The sequence below is a fragment of the Lucilia sericata genome, unplaced genomic scaffold, assembly GCF_015586225.1.
Source record: "Lucilia sericata isolate MDLA Ls3-8-SP2 unplaced genomic scaffold, ASM1558622v1 Contig000476F_arrow, whole genome shotgun sequence".
Lineage (NCBI taxonomy): Eukaryota > Metazoa > Arthropoda > Insecta > Diptera > Calliphoridae > Lucilia > Lucilia sericata.
In genome coordinates this window covers 193,176-215,310 of record NW_023994491.1, presented here as the reverse complement: position 1 = coordinate 215,310, position 22,135 = coordinate 193,176, and the positions used below count along the sequence as shown (strand labels likewise).

At 33.1% G+C, this 22,135-nt stretch overlaps 2 protein-coding genes across 2 annotated transcripts in view; one reads left to right on the top strand and one right to left on the bottom strand.

Moving 5' to 3' along the window:
- Window positions 1-3,829: 3,829 nt before the first annotated feature.
- LOC119605335 (uncharacterized protein DDB_G0271670) overlaps window positions 3,830-22,135 on the bottom strand; it is an 80,738-nt gene continuing 62,432 nt past the window's right edge. The window contains 11 exon segments of the mRNA XM_037958375.1: window positions 3,830-4,279; window positions 4,282-4,317; window positions 4,320-4,350; window positions 4,411-4,495; window positions 9,210-9,235; window positions 9,237-9,750; window positions 9,806-10,064; window positions 10,067-10,483; window positions 10,486-10,593; window positions 10,596-10,642; window positions 10,644-10,777. Coding sequence (XP_037814303.1) covers window positions 4,227-4,279; window positions 4,282-4,317; window positions 4,320-4,350; window positions 4,411-4,495; window positions 9,210-9,235; window positions 9,237-9,750; window positions 9,806-10,064; window positions 10,067-10,483; window positions 10,486-10,593; window positions 10,596-10,642; window positions 10,644-10,777 — 1,710 coding nt within the window. The 3' untranslated portion in view covers window positions 3,830-4,226.
- Window positions 20,866-22,043, top strand: LOC119605334 (lipase member H-B-like). The gene is made up of 5 exons (XM_037958374.1): window positions 20,866-21,014; window positions 21,076-21,330; window positions 21,396-21,614; window positions 21,677-21,833; window positions 21,904-22,043. The coding sequence occupies exons 2-5, from the start codon at window positions 21,258-21,260 to the stop codon at window positions 21,962-21,964; spliced, it is 510 nt and encodes a 169-aa protein (XP_037814302.1). The 5' UTR covers window positions 20,866-21,014; window positions 21,076-21,257; the 3' UTR covers window positions 21,965-22,043.

Sequence of the window (22,135 nt, the reverse complement as noted above, 5' to 3'; positions counted from 1 at the left end):
ACAGAACTAGAACAGAACTAGAACAGAACTAGAACAGAACTAGAACTAGAACTAGAACAGAACTAGAACAGAACTAGAACAGAACTAGAACTAGAACAGAACTAGAACAGAATAACTAGAACAGAACTAGAACAGAACTAGATATCAGAAACTATAACAGAACTAGAACAGAAACTAGAACATAACGAGAACAGAACTAGAACAGAACTAGAACAGAACTAGAACAGAACTAGAAACAGAACTAGAACGACTAGAACAGAACTAGAACAGAACTAGAACAGAACTAGAACATGAACTAGAACAGAACTAGAACAGAACTAGAACAAACTAGAACTGAACTAGAACTGAACTAGAACTGAACTAGAACTGAACTAGAACTGAACTAGAACTGAACTAGAACTGAACTAGAACTGAACCATAACTGAACTAGAACTGACAGAACTGAACTAGAATTCTGAACTAGAACTGAACTAGAACGGAACTAGAAACTGAACTAGAACTGAACTAGAACTGAACTAGAACTGAACTAGAACTGAACTAGAACTGAACTAGAACTGAACTAAACTGAACTAGAACTGAACTAGAACTGAACTAGAACTGAACTAGAACTGAACTAGAACTGAACTAGAACTGAACTAGAACTGAACTAGAACTGAACTAGAACTGAACTAGAACTGAACTAGAACTGGAACTAGAACTGAACTACTAGAACTGAACTAGAACTGAACTAGAACTGAACTAGAACTGAACTAGAACTGAACTGAACTGAAACTGAACTAGAACTGAACTAGAACGAACTAGAACTGAACTGGAACTGAACTAGAACTGAACTAGAACTGAACTAGAACTGAACTGGAACTTGAACTAGAACTGAAGTAGGACTAAACTGACACTCGAATTGTTAAGGATGGAACTGATACTGAGTTAGAGCTCAAGTGAAAGAGAACTAGAACTACGAAAGATTAAGGTCAAGACTATTGGCTAAACTGTAGTCAAGACTGTGGACCACAGTATTGTCAAAGATTGTAATAAAATGGTTCGTTAAACCAAGTTTGGCTAAGTAGTACAAAAACTCAGTCTTAATGGTTGTGGGCTCTGCTAAGTTTCATTTTAGACTCTTTTCAAATAAAACTCTTTTGTTGTTGTTTCTTTTATTTTTCTTTGTAACTAAATAACAATTTATTTATTTTTCATATTTCAGATATATAATTAATTTTTTATATTATTTTATTTCTATTATTTCTTTTGTAGTTCACAATTATTAATTAGAAAAAAACATTGCTTTTCAATTGTAGATATCGTATTGAGTAAAATGTTTTTAAGTTTTTAATTTCTTTTTATTCATTATATTTGTTAATAATGTTTTATTAAACAAATTTTTTATTTAATTTTTATAATTTTTTATATTTTTTTATTTTAATTATTAGGTTCAAATATTGTTTTTGTAATATGAAATCTAATTTAGAATATATTTGTTGTTGGTATTTGTTGACTTTTAGTAATTTTTTTTTTAGTTTAAAATCCTAAATAAAAAATGTTTTTTTTTTAATTTTTTTAAATTTTCAGTAACAATTTGTTTTATAACACGCTTTATTATTAAAATTTCTACTTTTTTAAACTTATAAAAAAAGAACAAACTAATAAGTTTTTATTATTTTTAAAAATTTATTCATTTGTTTTTTAAAAAATATATATTATTAACATTTTTAGGCAATTACTAATTTTTTTTTTTATAATTTGTTTGTCATTTTAGGTTATTAATTGTAATAATTTTTAGTTTTTATTATTTTCATTTAAATTTTATTTTTATTTTAAAATTTTAAATATTAAACAACCTTTTTTTAGTAATGGAACATTAATTTGTTGTAGTTATTAAACAAAAATATAAAACAAAAAATGAAAAACAAAATTTTATTAAAAATTTTTAATAAAAGAAAATAAAGTGCCTTTTTTACCTTTTTACAGTTAAAACTCTTTTCTATAAGAGCTTTTAAAAAGGTTTCGTTTTTGGTGTTTTGTTAAAATTTAAAATAAAAACTTTGGCACTGTTTTCAATTGAAAATTGTGTTGGGTGTATCTGTGGAAAACTCGGCTTTAAAACAGTTTTTCTTTAAAAAAAATTGTAACAAAAATTTTTTCTCGCAAATTGTTGTTATAAAAACAATATATTTTTGGTATTTTTTTCTTTAAATTATAAAAAAGTGTCCAAACCTTTTTTTGTCAAAAGAAACAAAATCAAAAAGAGTTGAAATGAAAATAAGCAAATAGAACTTAAATGAAAATTTTAGCTTTTTAATAAAAAAAACAAATTTTTATAAAAAAGTAGAATTTTTAGTAAAAACAAAAATTTTTTGCAGAAACCAAATTTTTTGTGAAAAATCGAATTTTAGCCAATAATTTGAAATTTTAGTGAAAAATCCAAATTTAGTGAAAAGAGGAATTTTTAGTGAAAAATTTAATTTTTGTGAAAAGTGGAGAACTAGAACTGACTAGAACAGAACTAGAATAGAACTAGAACTCGAACTGAATTAGAACTGAACTAGAACTAAACTAGAACTAAACTAGAACTACTAGAACTGAACTAGAACTGAATTAGAACTGAACTAGAACTGACTAGAACTGAACTAGAACTGAACTAGAACTGAACTAGAACTGAACTAGAACTGAACTAGAACTGAACTAGAACGGACTAGAACCGAAATAGAACTGAACTAGAGACTAAAACTGGAACTTAACTGGACTTAACTAGAACAGAACTAGAACTGAACTAGAAATGAACTAGAACTGAACTAGAACTGAACTAGAACTAAACTAGAACTAAACTAGAACTGAACTAGAACTGAACTAGAACTGAACTGGAACTAAACTAGAACTGAACTAGAACTGAACTAGAACTAGAACTGAACTGGAACGGAACTAGAACTGAACTAGAACTGAACTAGAACTGAACTAGAACTGACTACGGAAACTGAACTAGAACTGAACTAGAACTGACTAACTGAACTGACTGAACTAGAACTGAACTAGAACTGAACTAGAACTGAACTAGAACTGAACTAGAACTGAACTAGAACTGAACTAGAAACTGAACTAGAACTGAACTAGAACTGAACTAGAACTGAACTAGAACTGAACTAGAAACTGAACTAGAACTGAACTAGAACTGAAACTAGAACTGAACTAGAACTGAAACTAGAACTGAACTAGAACTGAACTAGAACTGAACTAGAACTGAACTAGAACTGAACTAGAACTGAACTAGAACTGAACTAGAAACTGAACTAGAACTGAACTAGAACTGAACTAGAACTGAACTAGAACTGAACTAGAACTGAACTAGAACTGAACTAGAACTGAACTAGAACTGAACTAGAACTGAACTAGAACTGAACTAGAACTGAACTAGAACTGAACTAGAACTGAATACTAGAACTGAACTAGACAATGAACTAGAACTGACTAGAACTGAAACTAGACTAACTAGAACTGAACTAGAAACTGAACTAGAACTGAACTAGAAACTGAACTAGAACTGAACTAGAACTGAACTAGAACTGAACTAGAACTGAACTAGAACTGAACTAGAACTGAACTAGAACTGAACTAGAACTGAACTAGAACTGAACTAGAACTGAACTAGAACTGAACTAGAACTGAACTAGAACTGAACTAGAACTGAACTAGAACTGAACTAGAACTGAACTAGAACTGAACTAGAACTGAACTAGAACTGAACTAGAACTGAACTAGAACTGAACTAGAACTGAACTAGAACTGAATTAGAACTGAACTAGAACTGAACTAGTACTGAACTAGAATTGAACTAGAACTGAACTTGAAGTGAATTAGAGCTTAAAGGAACTCTGTATAACAAAACTAGAACTGAAAAAATTCAGAAAAAAATTATAATTAGCAAGTGCTGAGCATAAACGAATTGCAAAATGTTTGAAACTAATAAAATTTTAAAACAAAACTTTGAAAATTAAAGAAAATACTTCAATCAAATTGTGTGTGAGTGAAACTTGGCATTTAAGAGAATATTGTTGTTTTTTTTTTTTATAAAAAATGTTTTTAATAAACTTAATTTAAAATCGAAGAGATCTAGGCACACTTTAGTTAGACCTAAGTGTGTTCTTATATTTGTTGTTAAAATTTTAAACATTTGCTTAGAGTATTTGTAGAGTTATTTTGTTTAGTTTATTTAAATTAGTTTAGAATTGATTTTATTATTTCTTGCAATTGCCATCATTGGCCAAAAGTAATTCTTTGGCTTCTTTTTACATTTTTTCTTCTCTTCCTTGGCAATGAGTTTTGCCAACGTTCTTCCTCCTTGGCCAGGCGTTTTTCTTCCTAAAGGGTAAAAAAACTATTTGTATAATAAAAATAATTTGTTAATAAAATTTCAGTTACCTTTCTAGCTTCTTTTTCCGCCTTGAGTTTAAGTTTTTCTTCTTTTCGTCGCTCCACCGTTTCATTTTTCTTATTGTCGATTTTTCTTCTTCAAATTGGAAGAAAAAAAAAGTGATGGAAGCATTATAAAGAAAAAAGCTTTAGATATCAACTAAATTTGGAAAGCTTTCTTTGCATGCTAATCGATGTAAAATTTACATACAATTTATAAAATTTTTAATTAAAAATAAAATTTTGAAATTTGTTTGTAACATTAAACAACTTTTTTATTATGACATGAAACTATTTTTAATTACTTTTTCCTTTTTTTAGTTTGCTCCCTCAAATACTTTTCTATTTTTAAATACTTCTTAACCTTACTTTTTCAGTAGTAATTTTCTACTATTATTCCCACTTGTTTCATTCCCTGCCATAAAGCTAATTTACTTAACTTTTGTACGGAATTAAATGCTTTTAAGAACTCAAAACAATATTATTGTTGCTTCGGAACTTTTTTTTTCAAAAGTTGTTAACATCAAAATAACCACAGAAAAATTATTAACAATTCCTGTGTTGTTTTGTTTGTTCATATTGTGAAGAAAATACAAAAATTTATTCATTCATTCAGTCAACTTTTTAAAAATAACCATACAGAAAAATTGTTTTCAAAAAGGATGAAAAGAAAACCATAAAGTGCAAATAAATGGCAAAAGTGCAAGGTTTAAGGCGATTGGAAAAAGAGCTAAAGAATTTCGATATGATCAAGAACAGAACTAGAACAAGAACTAAAACAGAACTAGAACAGAACTAGAACAGAACTAGAACTAGAACAGAACTAGAACAGAACTAGAACAGAACTAGAACAGAAACTAGAACAGAACTGGAGCAGAACTAGAACAGAACTAGAACAGAACTAGAACAGAACTAGAACAGAACTAGAACAGAACTAGAACAGAACCAGAACAGAACTAGAACAGAACTAGAACAGAACTAGAACAGAACTAGAACAGAACTAGAACAGAACTAGAACAGAACTAGAACAGAACTAGAACAGAACTAGAACAGAACTAGAACTAGAACAGAACTAGAACTAGAACAGAAATAGAACTAGAACAGAACTAGAACAGAACTAGAACAGAACTAGAATAGAACTAGAACAGAACTAGAACAGAAATAGAACTAGAACAGAACTAGAACAGAACTAGAACAGAACTAGAATAGAACTAGAACAGAACTAGAACAGAACGAACAGAACTAGAACAGAACTAGAACAGAACTAGAACAGAACTAGAACAGAACTAGAACAGAACTAGAACAGAACTAGAACAGAACTAGAACAGAACTAGAACGAACTAGAACAGAACTAGAACAGAACTAGAACAGAACAGAACAGAACTAAACAGAACTAGAACAGAACTAGAACAGAACTAGAACAGAAACTAGAACAGAATAGAACAGAACTAGAACAGAACTAGAACAGAACTAGAACAGAACTAGAACAGAACTAGAACAGAACTCGAACAGAACTAGAACAGAACTAGAACAGAACTAGAACAGAACTCGAACAGAACTAGAACAGAACTAGAACAGAACTAGAACAGAACTAGAACAGAACTAGAACAGAACTAGAACAGAACTAGAACAGAACTAGAACAGAACTAGAACAGAACTAGAACAGAACTCGAACAGAACTAGAACAGAACTAGAACAGAACTAGAACAGAACTAGAACAGAACTAAAGAACAGAACTAGAACAAACTAGAACAGAACTAGAACAGAACTAGAACAGAACTAGAACAGAACTAGAACAGAACTAGAACAGAACTAGAACAGAACTCGAACAGAACTAGAACATAACTAGAACAGAACTAGAACAAAACTAGAACAGAACTAGAACAGAACTAGAACAGAACTAGAACAGAACTAGAACAGAACTAGAACAGAACTAGAACAGAACTAGAACAGAACTAGAACAGAACTCGAACAGAACTAGAACAGAACTAGAACAGAACTAGAACAGAACTAGAACAGAACTAGAACAGAACTAGAACAGAACTAGAACAGAACTAGAACAGAACTAGAACAGAACTAGAACAGAACTAGAACAGAACTAGAACAGAACTAGAACAGAACTAGAACAGAACTAGAACAGAACTAGAACAGAACTAGAACAGAACTAGAACAGAACTAGAACAGAACTAGAACAGAACTAGAACAGAACTAGAACAGAACTAGAACAGAACTAGAACAGAACTAGAACAGAACTCGAACAGAACTAGAACAGAACTAGAACAGAACTAGAACAGAACTAGAACAGAACTAGAACAGAACTAGAACAGAACTAGAACTAGAACAGAACAGAACTAGAACAGAACTAGAACAGAACTAGAACAGAACTAGAACAGAACTAGAACAGAACTCGAACAGAACTAGAACATAACTAGAACAGAACTAGAACAAACTAGAACAGAACTAGAACAGAACTAGAACAGAACTAGAACAGAACTAGAACAGAACTAGAACAGAACTAGAACAGAACTAGAACAGAACTAGAACAGAACTAGAACAGACTAGAACAGAACTAGAACAGAACTAGAACAGAACTAGAACAGAACTAGAACAGAACTAGAACAGAATTAGAACAGAACTAGAACAGAACTAGAACAGAACTAGAACAGAACTAGAACAGAACTAGAACAGAACTAGAACAGAACTAGAACAGAACTAGAACAGAACTAGAACAGAACTAGAACAGAACTAGAACAGAACTAGAACAGAACTGGAACAGAACTAGAACAGAACTAGAACAGAACTAGAACAGAACTAAAACAGAACTAGAACAGAACTAGAACAAACTAGAACAGAACTAGAACAGAACTAGAACAGAACTAGAACACTAGAACAGAACTAGAACAGAACTAGAACAGAACTAGAACAGAACTAGAACAGAACTAGAACAGAACTAGAACAGAACTAGAACAGAACTAGAACAGAACTAGAACAGAACTAGAACAGAACTAGAACAGAACTAGAACAGAACTAGAACAGAACTAGAACAACTAGAACAGAACTAGAACAGAACTAGAACAGAACTAGAACAGAACTAGAACAGAACTAGAACAGAACTAGAACAGAACTAGAACAGAACTAGAACAGAACTAGAACAGAACTAGAACAGAACTAGAACAAACTAGAACAGAACTAGAAAAGAACTAGAACAGAACTAGAAGAACTAGAGAAACAGAACTAGAACAGAACTAGAACAGAACTAGAACAGAACTAGAACAGAACTAGACAACTAAACAGAACTAGAACAGAACTAGAACAGAACTAGAACAGAACTAGAACAGAACTAGAACAGAACTAGAACAGAACTAGAACAGAACTAGAACAGAACTAGAACAGAACTAGAACAGAACTAGAACAGAACTAGAACAGACTAGAACAGAACTAGAACAGAACTAGAACAGAACTAGAACAGAACTAGAACAGAACTAGAACAGAACTAGAACAGAACTAGAACAGAACTAGAACAGAACTAGAACAGAATAGAACAGAACTAGAACAGAACTAGAACAGAACTAGAACAGAACTAGAACAGAACTAGAACAGAACTAGAACAGAACTAGAACAGAACTAGAACAGAACTAGAACAGAACTAGAACAGAACTAGAACAGACTGAACAGAACTAGAACAGAACTAGAACAGAACTAGAACAGAACTAAACAGAACTAGAACAGAACTAGAACAAACTAGAACAGAACTAGAACAGAACTAGAACAGAACTAGAACAGAACTAGAACAGACTAGAACAGAAGAACAGAACTAGAACAGAACTAGAACAGAACTAGAACAAACTAGAACAGAACTAGAACAGAACTAGAACAGAACTAGAACAGAACTAGAACAGAACTAGAACAGAACTAGAACAGAACTAGAACAGAACTAGAACAGAACTAGAACAGAACTAGAACAGAACTAGAACAGAACTAGAACAGAACTAGAACAGAACTAGAACAGAACTGAACAGAACTAGAACAGAACTAGAACAGAACTAGAACAGAACTAGAACAACTAGAACAGAACTAGAACAGAACTAGAACAGAACTAGAACAGAACTAGAACAGAACTAGAACGAACTAGAACAGAACTAGAACAGAACTAGAACAGAACTAGAACAGAACTAGAACAGAACTAGAACAGAACTAGAACAGAACTAGAACAGAACTAGAACAGAACTAGAACAGAACTAGAACAGAACTAGAACAGAACTAGAACAGAACTAGAACAACTAGAACGAACTAGAAGAACTAGAACAGAACTAGAACAGAACTAGAACAGATCTAGAACAGAACTAGAACAGAACTAGAACAGAACTAGAACAGAACTAGAACAGAACTAGAACAGAACTAGAACAGAACTAGAACAGAACTAGAACAGAACTAGAACAGAACTAGAACAGAACTAGAACAGAACTAGAACAGAACTAGAACAGAACTAGAACAGAACTAGAACAGAACTAGAACAGAACTAGAACAGAACTAGAACAGAACTAGAACAGAACTAGAACAGAACTAGAACAGAACTAGAACAGAACTAGAACAGAACGTGAACTAGAACAGAACTAGAACTGAATTAAAACAGAACTATCTTGAACTTGAACTGATCATAAACCCATTTTTTCAATAAACGTTGCAAAAGCTTTCTGAAACCTATTACACTCCTTTTTTCCCTTATCATATGCTATAAACAATAAAACAATTGGGGAAAAACAAAACCGAATGAAAAAAAAAAAAAAAAATTTAAACAAAAAATCCACTTACTGTGATTATTGTTGCTGCAAAAACAATGGAAAACTTTTACTAGTTGTAAATGATGTTGTTAAAGTTGAATTGCCCGTTGTTGCCTGGTGAGTGGAGGACGATGATGATGACGATAACGATGATGATGTTCCATTTGAGGTTGATGATTTCGATGCTGTTGCTGACATTGAGGAGGACGTTGATGAGGAAGATTTCATTGATGACGTTAATAGTTTGCTGCTCGTTGAAGACGACGACATTTTCGATTGACTTAATTTTAAATTAATATTATTTTTATTAGAATCAGAATTGGATTTTTTATCTTTGCGATCCGCAGATAAAGCTGTATAGGCCGATTTATTATGTTTAGAGGCTAGGGGACTTATTTTGGAACCCGTAGCTTTTAGTGGCGGCGGTGCTAATGTATTATGGGAAGCACTTATGTGTATGTTCATGGGTCTCTTAGGCGGCGATGAGGGTTCCTTGCTGTTGCTATTCGACTTAGAGTTTGAGTGCGAGTCCTGCAGCTGATGACTGGGTTTGGTATAGGAAGCATAGCTGGGAATATTTTATAAGTTCCTAATATATGTGAAATGTTAGAACAAATACTTACCGAAATCTTGGATTGCTTATGTGAACCGGTGAAGGATGTGGAACTTTGGCAGGACTGCGAAATTCTTTAATGGGCGGTAAACGATTTTGTAAATCCACTATTCGACCCTTAGTATGTCTTCTACCCGGATAAGTGTGGGTCGAAGAGGGTGTAAAGGGAGAAGGGTTAAAGCTACTACCTGCACTGCTGCAAGATCCACTGGAAGAGGAATTACTTAAAGATTTCAACGGTTTGCGTGGTATGGCACCCGAACATCCGTAGGACAGCCGCTGTGATGTGAATGCGAATGCCCAACTTCCTTAGGCGATAAGGAGCCCTGTGAGGTCCCCGATCCAGAAGTGGAGGTAGGCGAATGTGGTGATATGCTGGGAGTGGGTGGAGCTAAGTGATTATTTAAAATCATGCTGCTTTGATTATACGAACATTGTGTTGGTGATATGGGCGAGGCAGGTGAACACAAATCGCTTGAAATGGAAGACGTTTTCGAGAAGACCGATGCCGCCGACGAAGAGCCAGTCGAGCTCATCGAATACAAACTATCCGATTGCGAAACCCGGCCATTGGGACTGCGCGGATAGCGGGCGCTGTTATGCATATGAAATGCATGATGACCACTATGAGCATCATTCATGGAGTATGAACTGGCCGAGGCAGTAACACCTCCTGTAGTTACCCCACTGAGGCCCAACTTTTGGCACCCATTGAATAACTACTGGCCGATTCCTGTATACGCCAGGTGCCCGAACTAGAGGTTAGACGATTAACACGTGCCCTACATATCACACACGCAGTGGGAGGAGTCTTTGTGCCACCGCACTTTGTATGGTCTTGACAAAAGCGACGACACACCACCCGATGACCGCACGGCGATGTCTGCATAGTAGCACGTGCATTAATACAGATGACACATTCATCTTCTTGGGAAGTGGGTGGATCGGGTTCACTTTCTTCGAGTTTACTTAAGAGTTTATCCTGAAAGGAAACGAAAAAATAAAAAAGATCTTTAGTACGAGAGTGATAAATAAAACAGCCTAAAAATATGCTAACGATATTAGAAAAATAAATGATTTATTTTAATAATATATGATCTTTACCTAAAAATGTATGCGACGGAGATCGAGAGCTTTTATTAGTACGAGTTTGTATGTAACATAAACGGCGTTTTGATGATGTTGCCATATATACAATTTTTTAGCGTTTTTATTATTAAGAAAGCGCTTAAATTTAAAGAAACAAATTTTCCTAAATTAGATTATTAATAACAGCTAATAGTGATCTAAACTTTGAATGGAACTAAATTAGAACTGAACTAGATAAGAACTAGAACGGAACTAGAACGGAACTAGAACTGAACTATAACTGAAGTAGAACTGAACTATAACTGAACTAGAACTGAACTATAACTGAACTAGAACTGAACTAGAACTGATCTAGAACTGAACTCGAACTGAACTAGAACTGAACCAGAACTGAACTAGTACTGAACTAGAACTGAACTAGAACTGAACTAGAACTGAACTAGAACTGAACTAGAACTGAACTAGAACTGAACTAGAACTGAACTAGAACTGAACTAGAACTGAACTAGAACTGAACTGAACTAGAACTGAACTAGAAGTGAACTAGAACTGAACTAGAACTGAACTAGAACTGAACTAGAACTGAACTAGAACTGAACTAGAACTGAACTAGAACTGAACTAGAACTGAACTAGAACTGAACTAGAACTGAACTAGAACTGAACTAGAACTGAACTAGAACTGAACTAGAACTGAACTAGAACTGAACTAGAACTGAACTAGAACTGAACTAGAACTGAACTAGAACTGAACTAGAACTGAACTAGAACTGAACTAGAACTGAACTAGAACTGAACTAGAACTGAACTAGAACTGAACTAGAACTGAACTAGAACTGAACTAGAACTGAACTAGAACTGAACTAGAACTGAACTAGAACTGAACTAGAACTGAACTAGAACTGAACTAGAACTGAACTAGAACTGAACTAGAACTGAACTAGAACTGAACTAGAACTGAACTAGAAATAGAACTGAACTAGAACTGAACTAGAACTGAACTAGAACTGAACTAGAACTGAACTAGAACTGAACTAGAACTGAACTAGAACTGAACTAGAACTGAACTAGAACTGAACTAGAACTGAACTAGAACTGAACTAGAACTGAACTAGAACTGAACTAGAACTGAACTAGAACTGAACTAGAACTGAACTAGAACTGAACTAGAACTAGAACTGACTAGAACTGAACTAGAACTGAACTAGAACTGAACTAGAACTGAACTAGAACTGAACTAGAACTGAACTAGAACTGAACTAGAACTGAACTAGAACTGAACTAGAACTGAACTAGAACTGAACTAGAACTGAACTAGAACTGAACTAGAACTGAACTAGAACTGAACTAGAATTGAACTAGAACTGAACTAGAACTGAACTAGAACTGAACTAGAACTGAACTAGAAACGAACTAGAACTGAACTAGAACTGAATTAGAACTGAACTAGAACTGAACTAGAACTGAACTAGAACTGAACTAGAACTGAAATAGAACTGAACTAGAACTGAACTAGAACTGAACTAGAACTGAACTAGAACTGAACTAGAACTGAACTAGAACTGAACTAGAACTGAACTAGAACTGAACTAGAACTGAACTAGAACTGAGCTAGAACTGAACTAGAACTAGAACTGAACTAGAAGTGAACTAGAACTGAACTAGAACTGAACTAGAACTGAACTAGAACTGAACTAGAACTGAACTAGAACTAGAACTGAACTAGAACCGAGCTAGAAATACCAGATCAGATAGTCTGAACTAAAAACTAAGGGGCCAATACATTTTTCTTTTCTCTCTGGAGAAGTTTTCAATCAAAACTTAATAGAACTAATTAATATTATTCGTAAATTATTTACATCTGTTTTCATCATTTACGCTACATTAGACCATATTTTTATTAAATTAAAACCTTGACATTGAATTGTTTCACTTTCAGAAAAAAATATTAAGGTTCAATGTTTTTTTGCCAAGAATTTAGTTATAAAAGAAGAACAGCAACTAGAAGTCAAAAAACTTTAGATAAAATAGTGGCCAACACAAGTTATAGACTGAAAATTGTGTGCGTGTTTTTTATTAAAAAACAAATTCTTATTTTTTTTTGCAATTTTATTTTCTTCAGACACAGTCAGGGGTGTTTTGTAGGCGGTTCACCTTGACCAAGTTCGTTTGCAACAAAAAATATTAGATAAAAAAAACGGTCTATATGAATTTGTATGTTTATATTAACAATAAATAAATATAAAATTGTTTTATTAAACATATATTGAATATTTTAATATTCATTAAAACAGTTATTCACCCATGTCAGTGTGGCTTTGTGACGTATTAAATATGCAAATATTTTGTAGTTTTCAAAACAAACTATGAAAAAACAAATAACTGTTACAGTTTAGCTTTTATTAAAAAAATTTTGAAAAGTATGCAAAAATGTAAAAAAAACTTGTTGGTATCCCCAGCCAATTTTAATAAATTAACAAATACATAATTAGCTTCCGGCAAAATAACTAAAATTTTTTCATTATGTTTATGATTATTATCATTATTACCAGGTAATTAAAAGTTGTATGAATATACAACAATAATTCCAGCAGCAACAACAACAAACATTAAATAAACCATAAAAGACAATTAAAAGTAGATGGTAATTATTAAAATGAATATCTCTTTTAGCTAAAAATAAAAATTTACATTTTTGGCTAAATGAAAGTTTAAAAAAATTGTTTGTGGCAAGCTGAAGGTAATGTTTTAGAAAAAATTAAAGAGAATAAAGCCAAAACCGAAAAAGATTACAAAACCCAAACATCTGTGGAAGAACATGCAGTAACAGAACAAGAACTTCAATTTTAACGGTATAAAAAAATCTAGAACAGAACTAGAACAGAACTAGAACAGAACTAGAACAGAACTAGAACAGAACTAGAACAGAACTAGAACAGAACTAGAACAGAACTAGAACAGAACTAGAACAGAACTAGAACAGAACTAGAACAGAACTAGAACAGAACTAGAACAGAACTAGAACAGAACTAGAACAGAACTAGAACAGAACTAGAACAGAACTAGAACAGAACAGAACTAGAACAGAACTAAACAGAACTAGAACTAGAACAGAACTAGAACAGAACTAGAACAGAACTAGAACAGAACTAGAACAGAACTAGAACAGAACTAGAACAGAACTAGAACAGAACTAGAACAGAACTAGAACAGAACTAGAACAGAACTAGAACGAACTAGAACAACTAGAACAGAATTAGAACAGAATTAGAACAAACTAGAACAGAACTAGAACAGAACTAGAACAGAACTAGAACAGAACTAGAACAGAACTAGAACAGAACTAGAACAGAACTAGAACAGAACTAGAACAGAACTAGAACAGAACAGAACTAGAAACTAGAACAGAACTAGAACAGAACTAGAACAGAACTAGAACAGAACTAGAACAGAACTAGAACAGAACTAGAACAGAACTAGAACAGAACTAGAACAGAACTAGAACAGAACTAGAACAGAACAGAACTAGAACAGAACTAGAACAGAACTAGAACAGAACTAGAACAGAACTAAACAGAACTAGAACAGAACTAGAACAGAACTAGAACAGAACTAGAACAGAACTAGAACAGAACTAGAACAGAACTAGAACAGAACTAGAAAGAACTAGAACAGACAGAACTAGAACAGAACTAGAACGGAACTAGAACAGAACTAGAACAGAATTAGAACAGAATTAGAACAGAACTAGAACAGAACTAGAACAGAACTAGAACAGAACTAGAACAGAACTAGAAAGAACTAGAACAGAACTAGAACTAGTCTATACTCCAAACTATAGACTAGTCTATACTCCAGACTATAGTCTATACTCCAGACTATAGTCTATACTCCAGACTATAGACTAGTCTATAGTCCAGACTATAGACTAGTCTATACTCCAGACTATAGACTAGTCTATACTCCAGACTATAGACTAGTCTATACACCAGACTATAGACTAGTCTATACACCAGACTATAGACTAGTCTATACTATAGACTAGTCTATACACCAGACTAGTCTATACTCCAGACTATAGACTAGTCTATACACCAGACTTTAGACTAGTCTATACTCCAGACTATAGACTAGTCTATACTCCAGACTATAGACTAGTCTATACTCCAGACTATAGACTAGTCTATACTCCAGACTATAGACTAGTCTATACTCCAGACTATAGACTAGTCTATACTCCAGACTATAGTCTAGTCATACTAGAACAGAACTAGAACTGAACAAGAACAGAACTAAAACAGAACTAGAACTAGAACAGAACTAGAACAGAACTAGAACAGAACTAGTACTAAACTAGAACTAAACTAGAACTAAACTAGAACTAGACTAAGACTAAACTAGAACTAAACTAGAACTGAACTAGAACTTAGCTAGGACTGAAGTAGAGTTAAAAGAGAATGGAAATAGAATTGTAATCAAAATAAATTGTTTTCAAATTAAAATATTGGGTTGAACTTCTTAATCAAGTTGTTTGTTATTTACTTGCAGTATTTATTCGCAAGTTAATTGTGAATTAACATATTGATTTTAAATAACAAACAATACAGAAAATTAAACAAAAAAGTAAAAATCTAACACTAACACTTCAAATTACTGTAACCACAAACTTAAATGTTCAGTTAAGGTCTTACTTGTTAACACATGTTGTTGTATTTAAGGTGTTACTTTAGTACAAACAATTATTTATGAATAAGTTTTTTTTTCCAAAAATATGCACAAATTTAAATAAATTAAAAATAAATAAAAGTTTGAATGCTATACAATTAGCATAATTTTAAGATTTATATAAAAACATATAATAAAAATAAAATGTTTCATAAATTGTATTTCAATACAAAGTTAAAGAAAATATTTAAAATGAATGTTTCTTTACGGTTTTGAAATAAAACCGGTTTAAAACGCAAGTTCACAGTTAAATAAATGAAGTTCAAGTGTAAATAGTTTTGAATCATGAAAAAGACCTTTTGAGAAATGTCTCAAGTTCTTGAATATTAAATTGTATTAAAATGTTTGTGGTTACAAGTTAAAGTTCTCTGAAGATTTAAAACTTATTTCTGTTAATATTTAACCTATAATTAAGTTAAGAGTTTGTCTTTTTTTTTGTAAAGTTTATGGTAAACAGTAATTTAAATTTTAAGTACTATTATTAAGTTTATTGTGTGTTTTATTTTAAAATTACACAAGGTTATAAAGGGTGGTTTAGAGTTTATGATGTGTGACATTGTGTTTAGAGAAACTTAGATTTTTAAACGGGTCATAAATATATGGAAGGGAGTACTTCAGAACGGTACACGTTTTACATTAATAAACATTAAGTTAAAATTCTAGAATTTTCTGTAAAGTTAACAGAAGCAGAGATTATTATATAGAGCCTTTGAAGACATGTTTGACCGTAAGAAACATTATATCCAACTAGTATTTTCTAGTTACAAAGCCCCTGATTTAGTCACAAACAAAAATTCACTCCTACTATATGTATGTCCTTTCTTATACTATGTCAGTTTATTAGTTTCTTAACATTTAATTTAGGGAAATAATATTGATTTATATAACATGACTTCTGCTGCATTAACATGTGGATTTTATTCCGTCCTTCTTGGTAAATAAAAACTTAAATATAAATTTTGATAATTTTTTGGAAAATTTAAAATTTTTTTTATGTGTTACAGCTGGCAGCCTTGTAAATTACAGTCGCAGACCCAAAGGTAACTGTCAGAAGTGTTGTCTAATAGACTGGGAAGATGATATAAAGTATTTACTGTATACCAGGTAAGTTCAATTCTAGTTCTGTTCTAGTTTTGTTCTAGTTCTGTTCTAGTTCTGTTCCAGTTTTGTTCTAGTTTTGTTCTAGTTTTGTTCTAGTTTTGTTCTAGTTTTTTTCTAGTTGTGTTCTTGTTCTGTTCTAGTTGTGTTCTGTTCTGTTCTAGTTGTGTTCTGTCTGTTCTATCTATGTTCTAGTTGTGTTATAGTTGTGTTCTAATTGTGTTCTAGTTGTAGTCTAGTTCTGCTCTGTTCTAGTTCTGTTCTAGTTCTGTTCTAGTTCAGTTATAGTTCAGTTCTAGTTCAGTTCTAGTTCAGTTCTAGTTCAGTTCTAGTTCAGTTCTAGTTCTGTTCTAGTTCTGTTCTAGTTCTGTTCTAGTTCTGTTCTAGTTCTGTTCTAGTTCTGTTCTAGATCTGTTCTAGTTCTGTTCTAGTTCTGTTCTAGTTCTGTTCTAGTTCTGTTCTAGTCCTGTTCTAGTCTGTTCTAGTTCTGTTCTGTTCTAGTTCTGTTCTAGTTCTGTTCTAGTTCTGTTCTAGTTCTGTTCTAGTTCTGTTCTAGTTCTGTTCTAGTTCTGTTCTAGTTCTGTTCTAGTTCTGTTCTAGTTCTGTTCTAGTTCTGTTCTAGTTCTGTTCTAGTTCTGTTCTAGTTCTGTTCTAGTTCTGTTCTAGTTCTGTTCTAGTTCTGTTCTAGTTCTGTTCTAGTTCTGTTCTAGTTCTGTTCTAGTTCTGTTCTAGTTCTGTTCTAGTTCTGTTCTAGTTCTGTTCTAGTTCTGTTCTAGTTCTAGTTCTGTTCTAGTTCTGTTCTAGTTCTGTTCAGTTCTGTTCTAGTTCTGTTCTAGTTCTGTTCTAGTTCTGTTCTAGTTCTGTTCTAGTTCTGTTCTAGTTCTGTTCTAGTTCTGTTCTAGTTCTGTTCTAGTTCTGTTCTAGTTCTGTTCTTTCTAGTTCTGTTCTAGTTCTGTTCTAGTTCTGTTCTAGTTCTGTTCTAGTTCTGTTCTAGTTCTGTTCTAGTTCTGTTCTAGTTCTGTTCTAGTTCTGTTCTAGTTCTGTTCTAGTTCTGTTCTAGTTCTGTTCTAGTTCTGTTCTAGTTCTGTTCTAGTTCTGTTCTAGTTCTGTTCTATTTGTTCTAGTTGTGTTCTATTGTGTTCTATTTGTAGTCTAGTTTGTTCTAGTTCTGTTCTAGTTCTGTTCTAGTTCTGTTCTAGTTCTGTTCTAGTTCTGTTCTAGTTCTGTTCTAGTTCTGTTCTAGTTCTGTTCTAGTTCTGTTCTAGTTCTGTTCTAGTTCTGTTCTAGTTCTGTTCTAGTTCTGTTCTAGTTCTGTTCTAGTTCTGTTCTGTTCTAGTTCTGTTCTAGTTCTGTTCTAGTTCTGTTCTAGTTCTGTTCTAGTTCTGTTCTAGTTCTGTTCTAGTTCTGTTCTAGTTTGTTCTAGTGTTCTAGTTCTGTTCTAGTTCTGTTCTAGTTCTGTTCTAGTTCTGTTCTAGTTCTGTTCTAGTTCTGTTCTAGTTCGTTCTAGTTGTTCTAGTTCTGTTCTAGTTCTGTTCTAGTTCTGTTCTAGTTCTGTTCTAGTTCTGTTCTAGTTCTGTTCTAGTTCTGTTCTAGTTCTGTTCTAGTTCTGTTCTAGTTCTGTTCTAGTTCTGTTCTAGTTCTGTTCTAGTTCTGTTCTAGTTCTGTTCTAGTTCTGTTCTAGTCTGTTCTAGTTCTGTTCTAGTTCTGTTCTAGTTCTGTTCTAGTTCTGTTTAGTTATGTTCTAGTTCTGTTCCTTGTTCTAGTTCTGTTCTAGTTCTGTTCTAGTTCTGTTCTAGTTCTAGTTCTGTTCTAGTTCTGTTCTAGTTCTGTTCTAGTTCTGTTCTAGTTCTGTTCTAGTTCTGTTCTAGTTCTGTTCTAGTTCTGTTCTAGTTCTGTTCTAGTTCTGTTCTAGTTCTGTTCTGTTCAGTTCTGTTCTAGTTCTGTTCTAGTTCTGTTCTAGTTCTGTTCTAGTTCTGTTCTAGTTCTGTTCTAGTTCTGTTCTAGTTCTGTTCTAGTTCTGTTCTGTTCTAGTTCTGTTCTAGTTCTGTTCTAGTTCTGTTCTAGTTCTGTTCTAGTTCTGTTCTAGTTCTGTTCTAGTTCTGTTCTAGTTCTGTTCTAGTTCTGTTCTAGTTCTGTTCTAGTTCTGTTCTAGTTCTGTTTCGTTCTGTTCTAGTTCTGTTCTAGTTCTGTTCTAGTTCTGTTCTAGTTGCTAGTTCTGTTCTAGTTCTGTTCTAGTTCTAGTTCTGTTCTAGTTCTGTTCTAGTTCTGTTCTAGTTCTGTTCTAGTTCTGTTCTAGTTCTGTTCTAGTTCTGTTCTAGTTCTGTTCTAGTTCTGTTCTAGTTCTGTTCTAGTTCTGTTCTAGTTCTGCTTCTGTTCCAGTTCTGTTCTAGTTCTGGTTCTGGTTCTGTTCTAGTTCTGTTCTAGTTCTGTTCTAGTTCTGTTCTAGTTCTGTTCTAGTTCTGTTCTAGTTCTGTTCTAGTTCTGTTCTAGTTCTGTTCTAGTTCTGTTCTAGTTCTGTTCTAGTTCTGTTCTAGTTCTGTTCTAGTTCTGTTCTAGTTCTGTTCTAGTTCTGTTCTAGTTCTGTTCTAGTTTGTTCTAGTTCTGTTCTAGTTCTGTTCTAGTTCTGTTCTAGCTCTGTTCTAGTTCTGTTCTAGTTCTGTTCTAGTTGTTCTAGTTCTGTCTAGTTTGTTCTAGTTCTGTTCTAGTTCTGTTCTAGTTCTGTTCTAGTTCTGTTCTAGTTCTGTTCTAGTTCTGTTCTAGTTCTGTTCTAGTTCTGTTCTAGTTCTGTTCTAGTTCTGTTCTAGTTCTGTTCTAGTTCTGTTCTAGTTCTGTTCTAGTTCTGTTCTAGTTCTGTTCTAGTTTGTCTAGTTCTGTTCTAGTTCTGTTCTAGTTCTGTTCTAGTTCTGTTCTAGTTCTGTTCTAGTTCTGTTCTAGTTCTGTTCTAGTTCTGTTCTAGTTCTGTTCTAGTTCTGTTCTAGTTCTGTTCTAGTTCTGTTCTAGTTCTGTTCTAGTTCTGTTCTAGTTCTGTTCTAGTTCTGTTCTAGTTCTGTTCTAGTTCTGTTCTAGTTCTGTCTAGTTCTGTTCTAGTTCTGTTCTAGTTCTGTTCTAGTTCTGTTCTAGTTCTGTTCTAGTTCTGTTCTAGTTCTGTTCTAGTTCTGTTCTAGTTCTGTTCTAGTTCTGTTCTAGTTCTGTTCTAGTTCTGTTCTAGTTCTGTTCTAGTTCTGTTCTAGTTCTGTTCTAGTTCTGTTCTAGTTCTGTTCTAGTTCTGTTCTAGTTCTGTTCTAGTTCTGTTCTAGTTCTTTCTAGTTCTGTTCTAGTTCTGTTTAGTTCTGTTCTAGTTTGTTCTAGTTCTGTTCTAGTTCTGTTCTATTGTTCTCGTTCTGTTCTAGTTCTGTTCTAGTTCTGTTCTAGTTCTGTTCTAGTTCTGTTCTAGTTCTGTTCTGTTCTAGTTCTGTTCTAGTTCTGTTCTAGTTCTGTTCTAGTTCTGTTCTAGTTCTGTTCTAGTTCTGTTCTAGTTCTGTTCTAGTTCTGTTCTAGTTCTGTTCTAGTTCTGTTCTAATTCTGTTCTAGTTCTGCTTCTGTTCCAGTTCTGTTCTAGTTCTGGTTCTGGTTCTGTTCTAGTTCTGGTTCTGTTCTAGTTCTGGTTCTGTTCTAGTTACATAAGTTCTAGTTCTACTGTTATTCCATTCTAGTTAATTTTTGTTTAAGATTCCATTGTGTAATTTTTTTTCCCCAGAAATCATTATACATATGATTATTTAAAAGTCGGAGATAGAAAAGGTTTGCGTCGAAGCGAATTTAGTTTTAGGAATCCCACCGTAATTTATGTTCACAGCAATCTTGAGAAAGCTAGTTCTGTTCTAGTTCTGTTCTAGTTCTGTTCTGTTCTAGTTCTGTTCTAGTTCTGTTCTAGTTCTGTTCTAGTTCTGTTCTAGTTCTGTTCTAGTTCTGTTCTAGTTCTGTTCTAGTTCTGTTCTAATTCTGTTCTAGTTCTGCTTCTGTTCCAGTTCTGTTCTAGTTCTGGTTCTGGTTCTGTTCTAGTTCTGGTTCTGTTCTAGTTCTGGTTCTGTTCTAGTTACATAAGTTCTAGTTCTACTGTTATTCCGTTCTAGTTAATTTTTGTTTAAGATTCCATTGTGTAATTTTTTTTTCCCCAGAAATCATTATACATATGATTATTTAAAAGTCGGAGATAGAAAAGGTTTGCGTCGAAGCGAATTTAGTTTTAGGAATCCCACCGTAATTTATGTTCACAGCAATCTTGAGAAAGCTACAAGCAATCGCAGAGTGCTCAAGCGATTAATAAAGGTAAGTCATATACAATTTCGTAAATGTTTTAAAATTTATTGCTCTTTTCGTTTTTCCAAAGCATTTTTGGAAAAAGGAAGGTACAATGTCATACTCGTCGATTGGAGTAGATTGTCTTCAGCACCCTGGCACGATAATTCTATTCGTAATATAAAAGTTGTTGGCAAACATGTGGCAAAATTTATACGATTTCTTGTAAATGAGGATTATCGTTTGAGAAAGATCCATGTGATAGGTTTTGGTATGGGAGCAGAAGTGGCTGGTTACATAGGCAAAAAATTAAAGAAATGGGACTATAAATTGTCCAGAATAACGGGTATTTAAAGCATATTTGCATGCTTCAAGTACAGGAAATTTGTTATTGTTATTATTTTTTTAAAGGTCTGGATCCACCTTATTATTCATTTAAGCCCGAGAGTTCCTATCGCTACCTGAATTACAAAGTGGCTCGATTTGTTGATATTATACATACCGATGGTAGCTTATCGGGTAATTCAGAAGCAATGGGTCACGCGGATTTCTATCCTAACGGTGGCACTGCTTTACAGCCTGGTTGTATAACTAGGAAAGTTTCTGATGATCGTTGCATTGATTCATTCTGTTAGTACTTGAAGATTTTTCTTAGATATTATTTATTTAATACTGAACAATTTCAATTATAGTTGACTGCAGTCATAATCGTGCTTGGAAATATTTCGCAGAATCTGTTAATAGTCGTTATACTTTTAGATCCAAGATATGCAAACCTTCCAAAACATTTAGATATTGTGAATTTGGTCCTAATGGCAAAGCATATATGGGTTTTTACGCTGATGAAGAGTGAGTGTGGAGTTTTTCAAATATATTTATATTAGTATTATATAAACCAATTATTTATTTTTTTTTTAAGTTTACGTGGTAAATTTTATTTGGATACAAACAGTTACCCTCCCTTTGGAAAACGAAATTAAGGAAAATTTCAGAAGAACACAATTACATGAAGGGGAAGATTTTACACTCAAATCTAATAAAAGAATTATAATAAAATACAGCGAAATTAGTTTCATTGAACTAGGACAGAACTAGAAAGAACTAAAACTGGAACAGAACTAGAACAGAACTAGAATAGAACTAGAACAGAA